We start from the raw sequence: 7,493 nt of genomic DNA, 5'->3' as shown, positions 1-7,493 counted from the left end.
ATGGTGGAGCAGCAACAGGAAGGAGCCTGGGTCCCTAAGTGATGGCATAGAAGAGAGCCACCTCTCTGAACTGACTGCCCACCCAGACTGACATGTAAGCAAGAAATAAACTTCTGTTATGTTAAACTCCTGACACTTGATCACAGCTTAATCTCTCTAACTAACACACTAGGCCTTGTTGCACCAAAGGGCTGAAACCTACCCACTTGGATTTATTTGCAGCCTCCAGCAAGTAACACAGTTTAGCCTCTTCTGGACAACGGACAGGTACTGGCCGTGATTCGGGATAAACAGCTTAATGGAAATGAGACTTCACAGAGGACTATAAGTTATGAGTGAGAATTGGGAGCATGTAAAATTAATGCTAAGATACAACTAGTATGGCTTTAAGGCAATCTTTTTAGTTTTATTTCCAGTTTTCTAAGAGATTTGAGGATCATTATTTTCCTACTTTAAGTGGAGTTAGCAGGGAAGGAAAACTCTTTTTGTTAGCTGCATTGTGGGGGCAACTTTGAATATTTTTTAATGACTCCAGGAATACCTACAGTGCCTCGGAGATCTTCCAGACACACTTCCTGATTTCCAAATGAAGAGCCCAGAGCCAGACCTACCACCATGCCAGAGGCCACAGGCAGCACCCCAGGGACCAGCGGCCCCACCTCCTGTCTACCAAAGCCTGTACTTTCTACTGTGTAGGGGTTTCCGTGGAGGCAGACCAGAAAGCAGCGCAGTCACACTTCAAACACAGGCTCTCTGGAATCAGACAGACCTGGGTTCACATCTCACCTCCACCACATACCAGCTCTGTGATCTCGGGCAAGCTACTTCACCCTTCTGAGCCTCTGTTCCTTGTTAGAAACTCATCTGTATCCACAATTGAAAGATGTGTGCTATTCGTTGGGCACCGCTTTAGGCGCTGACGCTAGAGCAGTGAGTGGTGAACAAGACAGACGAGACCGCTAGCCTCTCAGAGCTAACTTCGAACAGCTTTCAGCTTGTTGTGAAGATTAAATAACAATGAAAATGCTTAGACAGTGCCTGCTGCACATGGTGCTCGATCGGTGCGGAGTGGGAGCGTTGCTGCTGTTCCTAGTATTCCTCCAGCGCCCTCTCACCTGCCCGGTTGTTCTGGATATTTCTGCTTGGTGTAGGCCTCGAGTGTGGCATAAACCTTCTCTCGCAGAGTCTCCACCTCAGAAGGGTTGGACAGGCCCTTGGCATCTGAAAAAGATGATTGAGTTAGCCCCTGGTACACAGCTCAGCAGGACACCCTCTCGCAGAGGCTGTCCTCATTCACTCTGGCCACCTCCCCTAGAGTTACTAGAGACACCTGGATGGGGGACAATTGCGACATGAACAAAGCTGGTCTTTGCACCCCTCATTCTTCTTTCTATGCCCAATCTACACAATAACTTTTGGGGCAAAGGTTTTAAACTCCATTAATAGCCAAATGTACCCAATGAGGGGAGTTTCATTTTATCTGGGCCGTTCTAGAAATATTACCTTCACACACTTATTGAGTGCCTGGATGCTAAGCCTGGACTGAGTGATGAGATGAGCTACGAAAACTGAATGACACGTGTCCTGCGTCAATGAACTAACCACCTAATTCAGAAGATAAAGCATGTGTGATAATTACGAATAATCCTGATGACTCCTCTTCCCTGACCCACGGCAGCATTTGGTGATGCTGACCACTTCCTCCTCCTTGAAAGTCTTTTCTCCTAGGTCTCCAGGACACCGCCCTTCTGGTCCTCGCCCTACCCCACCGACTGCCCCTTCTCAGGCTCCTTTGCTGGCTCTTCCTTTTCCTCCTAACCTCAAATGTTGGTGGCCCCAGGGCTCAGTCCCCAGAACTCCTCTGCTCTATCTTTATTACTCCCCAGATGAGCTCACCCCCTTCTCGCAGCCTTACATGCCAGGTATGGGCTGATGCTCTCAAATGTGTAGGTTGGGACTGGCTTTTCCTGTGAAGTTCAGACTCATGGAAGCAGTTGCTTCCTGGACATCTCCTCTTGGAGGTTTACTGTCCATCCTCAGTCTTAATGTCCAGAGACAAAATCATGACTCCTACCCACCCCCGCTCAGAACTTCCCCCATGCAGTCTTCCCCATCTCAGTAAACCAGAAGTCCATTCCTCCAATTGCTCAGGAAAATAAAACAATGCAAAAACCCCAAGAGTTATATCTAACTCCTCTTTCTTTCTCATCCTATATTCGATCCATCAGCAAGTTGCAGTGGCTTTACCTAAAACTATATCCAGAGTCTGTTTACTTCTTGTACCTATTTCACATCTACCCTAAGCCACCATCATCTCTCATCTGTCCCACCTGCCCCCAAACGCACACCCCACACCCATTCAAAACACTCTTCAAGATGGCTCTAGGAGGAGAGGCCATGAACAGCGGACCCTATGCTCTCCTGGAATCCTGGCCCTGCCCTCTCTCTCTCAGCAGAGCTAGGGGACCAAAAAGCATCAAAGCACTGGAGGCCAACCATGGAGGGGGCTACACACTACACAGCTACTGGGGTTAAACAGCAGTCACCTGGGTTAAACAGCACAATGGCTCGCAGGCACCCCAGCTCCGACTTATCCATCTGCATGTCTTTCATTTTGGAAACCAGCTCAGTTAGAACTCTGTTCATAGGAAACAAGGGCAGGTAATGAGAAAACCATGAGTAGCAGGCCAAGGACCAATAAGATGAATTCAACCAATATTTGTTATGTATTCATCCCGTTTTCCAGGCAATGCACCAGGTACTAGGGTACAGGGGTGAATAAGCTGTGATCCCTCATCTCAAGGAGCTTATGGTTTAATTGAAGAAACAGACATAGAAACAGCAAGCAGCAAAGGTCAGTGGAATACTGCCGTGAGCAAAGACCAAGGGAGCACCAGGAGGAAGTAATGAATCCTGAGCAGGGGACGGGAAAGGCATCTAGAAGACACAGACATTAGAAATGCAATGGGCAGTGCAGGGAGAGGGCAGACTCGGCTGGAAGGACGCAGCAGAGGGCAGCATTCAGTGGAAGGGCAGAAACCTCCAGGCACCAGGAAGGGCTGAGACATTCCAAAGACCACATTGGCCTCTACCTGGAACACGTTGTGGGAAAGGGCAGGGAAGGAATGGAGGCATCTTAGGTGGACATGCACATGACCCAAGAAGACCATGTATGCTGGAGGTGGAAAGGGGCTGCAGGACCCTGGTACTGGGCAAAGAGACTATTTTCAACCCTACCCTCCTCTTTACCAGCTCTTCACCTGCTCAGCCCCAAGTCATTAATGTCTTCATTTCATTCATCTCTTTCAATCAGATGGCTTAATTTCCCTGTAGCGCCATTGAAGGCACAGAATCTCTGTCAGGGTGTTGCTGCTTGACTGAAATGGGTCTGCCTGCCCCTGCTACAGGCTTCCCCCGGAGATTACACAGAGTCCAGCAAAAACCTCAGCCCCAACCTAAGACAGAGCCTGGATCCTTTTCCCATCTCTGGCCCCTAGGATAAGCAGTTCATCGTCCCCACCCCCAGCTTACTTGCTAATGTCAACAATTCAGTCTCTTCTTTGGCCCAGCAGCTATGCTGGCCCCGACTGTCTCCATCTCATTGTAATTTCAACCTTTTTTAAAATCCCTCTCTCATTTTTCAGGTTTATATTTTCATGGGCCTAACGGTCTCCATGTGGTCATACCCAGCTGTTTGGGCTGCCCATCCTACCTCCCAGCTCTGCCCACAGGTACACACACACACGTGAATACACACACACATGAATACACACACACACGTGAATACACACACACACACAAATACTGAAAGTAGAAGAGAGACACCTGTCAAAGATGGAGCCAACCCCAGCGCTATGGGCACTGCTGCGGTGCACGTGTAAACCCGTGGCCAGAAGAATGCCATCCTGCACAGAAACCGAGCGGTGGGAGAAAGAGGCAATCAGCAGTTCATTCCACCCTAGAGGAGGAGAAGGAGGCCTTGAGGAACAGCAGACCACACTCTTGCTTCATCAGTCATCACCCAGTGCATGCATTATTATCCCACGTAATAAAAGGATTGGAGGTCCAGGGAGGTTAAGAACTAGTTCAAGACAACATCACCAATTAGTGAAGAAACAAAGGATGAGACTGGGGTCTCCTGACTTATGGCTCTGCACATCCCCCACAGTCTCTCCAACACAGCCCAGATGGACAGCTTGAGGACAAGGACTCCTTCATTTTTTTATTAGCCAATAAATATGGATTGAACATTTAGCAGACAATAGTCACTACATTAGCTGCCATGGAGGATAAAGCGGATATACCTTGCAGTGTCTGCCCCCAGGACCTGACAACCTAGTTTTATTTCTTTCGCATTTCTAGTAACACCGAGCACAGTATGTAGCTTTCAGTCGGCACACAGTGATTGCTCATTATCTAACAGGGTTGAACGAGTGGACTAGTTCCCAATGCTCAGCCAGTCTTCATGAAATTTCCTTGCTGGCTCAGTGACAAAGAGGAGGCATGGCATATGTCAACAGATTGCACAGTGTCCCAGAAATAGGAGGCAAGAGAGAAAGCTTGAAGGGACCTTGGAATCCATCTAGTACAAGCTTCAGCAAAAATCTTTGGCTTCTGTATCTCACCTGTAAAATGGGAATATCTCTATTTGCCAGTTTCCTTATAATAATGAGGCTCTGCTTCAAATTATCCTCAATAAAAATGATTTAACAGTCTGAAAATTTAATGCAAATTATAAAACTGTGGCAAAATTTACATGGGAAGAGTCACACTCCTCCACTAACCAACAATGTTTCATTTGGGAACAAAAGGCTTTTGGGAGGGCCATCCAAATTTAAGAACCTACAAATAATATTTAAAAAGAACGACCCTGGATAGGGTCATTCCATCATCAACACAGTATACAGCTTGGATGGGTTGCAGCTGCATCAGGTTACTTGTTTTAGGATCCCAAGGGGAATTCCAAAATGGCAGCCCAGGTGATAGAAAAAAAGAAACCCAAGATGCTTTACCTGCCCGCAGCAGAATGACCTGGTCCTCCAACGTGAGGTCAGAGAAGTGGGGGATACGCTTGGCCCATTCAACAAGGGTGAAAAGCTGCTTATCTGCAGCATGGCATATGTTGGTGACAGGGTCATTCGTCTGAAGAACGAACAAAGTACTGTGAGAGGCAGGTCCCTCTCCCCAGTCTCCAGCACCACCCAAGAAATGGAAGATGGATGGAGAGTTAAGAGCACATACCGAGTTCTCCATGTTCATGTCACCATAGGATTCTGTCTTTGGTTCAACAGCAAGTTCAGCTTCTAGAATCCTCTCCACAGGCATGTCTTCATGGCCACTGCTGGCACTTTCTGCCTCGCTCTCGGCTCGCTCCCGGCTCCTCTGTCTTTCTTCTTGCACAGCTGGCATGCAGCAGGACATACAGAGGTTACCATATGCCCAGGACAACTCCAGGAAGGTTAGTTACCTACTGAAACCTCAGTTTCCTCATCTGTAGAATGGGGATCATCCTGGTACTGAATCAGGGACATTGTAATGTTGACAGGTGAAACAAGGAAAGCATTTGCATATGCCTGTGCAAAACTAGAGGTTCTTTAGTCCATATTCTTTTCAATGCATTATTGTGACCATGCTAAGAAATTTGCATTTTAAGCTTTAATAAACTCCATTTCTACCATCTCTTGTAATGAGCCTCCATCTCCTTGCTGTCCCTGCAGTCTCTCACATTCTTCCTCTACCTGCTGCCTCTAATAAACTGTGAGCATGCAATAGTTAAGTAGCATGCTCATCACTTTAAAACTCTGTCAGATCCTATGCATCATCCTTGGCATTCACGTCCCATTAGTTCTGCCTCTAGTGCACCAGCCTGAACATGACATCACCTGATCCAAGTTGTCAGGGAAGAGCTTCAGGGAGCCAGCTGTGGGTACTTAGTAAGTGAAGGGGTGGAGGATGTCACCTAAGTGACATTTCAGCATCAGTGGCTGATTTTGAAGTTGGGGGAGGGTACATAGGCAAAGGTGTAGGCTGGACTTATCTTAGTCTCCCAGAAGCTTAGAGTTTTCATTAATGTTAACGCCAACTCTCAGAACAGTCTGGGTCTGTACATTAGGATGTAAGGCAGAGCCCCCTTCTCAGTTCTGCCCTCTTCATCAGGAGAACAGTCTCTGTTGGGCTAATTTCCATCATCTAGAAGGCTGTGGTTTCCAGCTTATTCCCAGCAGCAATAAGCAGAATTCAGTATTAGAACACCTATTTGTACATCCCAAGAGTCAAGAAACTTACACTCAAAGCAGGTGACTAACCTGAAACTCAGTGATGGCCCCTCCACTAGCAACTCCTACCTCTCAGCTTCTCTCCCTTCCTCCCCAGTCCACTTGCAGAGAAGCCCTCCTACTCTCTCAGGGAATGACCAGCCACACAGGCTGCAGAATGGACTGGAGCCAGGATGCTGGACATCTACTTTGTCATGCAAGCAATATCCCTGATCTCTCAAGGTGGGTCAGAGAAGAATATGACGGCAAAAACACAACTTTTACTCCAAAGCCTGGTAGAGATATGCTGAAAAGCCTCAGGATGCAAATGGCATTCCACTGTTGGGAGAGAGAAAAGGAGGGAAGGAAGGAAGGCAAGAGATAATAAAGCAGGGGAGCGGGAAAAATAGAAAACAGAAGGGAGATGGGCCGGCCCGGTGGCACACTGCTACAGTGCGCCGCTTGGGAGTGCGGTGGTGCTCCTGCCGAGGGTTCGGATCCCACATACAGACCAGTTCCCGCTCACTGGCTGAGCGAGGTGCGGGAGCAACACCGAGGGTTGCGATCCCGTTGCCGGTCTTGGTCCAGTACGGGCGCGACACTGAGGGTTGCGATCCGTTGCCGGACACGAAAAAAGACAAAAAGGAAATAAAAAAAAAAAGAAAACAGAAGGGAGAGAGAACAGAGAGGAGAGAACAAGAGAGAGAAGAGCACAAAACTTGTACCTTGGAGTCAAATAAATCTTTTTAAAAATGTAGCTCTACCACTTACTGGCTAAATGACATTGGATATATTACTCAGTCTACTAAGCCTGTTTCCCTATCTGTAAAGCAGAGATTATAGTACTGAACTGACACGGCTTTGTAAGGATTCGTGAAATAATTACAAAAAGTTCCATTAAAAAGTTATTCCTTCTTTCCCTTTATCTCTATTTACCCCCCTGGGCCTGTCTCTGGTCCTCTCTCCACCCTCTTTTTTGGACTGTTCCCCCCTCTCCTTGCCTCCCTTCCTCTTTCTGCCTCATTCTTACTTTCCGTTCAATCTGTCAGTTTTCTTTCACCGCAACATATAGAAACTATAATATGTATTTTTCTCATAGTTGGATTTACTTGCTAAAATAGAATGCTTCTTATATTAATTTTTTTTTTTCCTTTTTTTACTGACCGGTAACAGGATCACAACCCTCAGTGTCGCACCCGTACCGGGGACCGGCAACGGGATCGCAACCCTCGGTGTTGC

At 47.3% G+C, this 7,493-nt stretch overlaps 1 protein-coding gene across 1 annotated transcript in view; it reads right to left on the bottom strand.

The window, feature by feature from the left end:
• RXRG (retinoid X receptor, gamma) overlaps positions 1–7,493 on the bottom strand; it is an 18,388-nt gene that overhangs the window by 4,638 nt on the left and 6,257 nt on the right. The window contains exons 3-6 of the mRNA XM_008591863.1: positions 5,013–5,402; positions 3,826–3,958; positions 2,547–2,638; positions 1,116–1,221 (exon numbers count right to left, since the gene is read on the bottom strand). Of these exons, the coding sequence (XP_008590085.1) occupies positions 1,116–1,221; positions 2,547–2,638; positions 3,826–3,958; positions 5,013–5,402 (721 nt within the window). The remainder of the gene's footprint in view (positions 1–1,115; positions 1,222–2,546; positions 2,639–3,825; positions 3,959–5,012; positions 5,403–7,493) is intronic.

Source organism: Galeopterus variegatus, unplaced genomic scaffold (assembly GCF_000696425.1).
Source record: "Galeopterus variegatus unplaced genomic scaffold, G_variegatus-3.0.2 Scaffold7351, whole genome shotgun sequence".
In the NCBI taxonomy this organism is placed as follows: Eukaryota; Metazoa; Chordata; class Mammalia; order Dermoptera; family Cynocephalidae; genus Galeopterus; species Galeopterus variegatus.
Note: the sequence above shows the minus strand (reverse complement) of the source record. Positions and strands in the feature narration are given on the sequence as shown.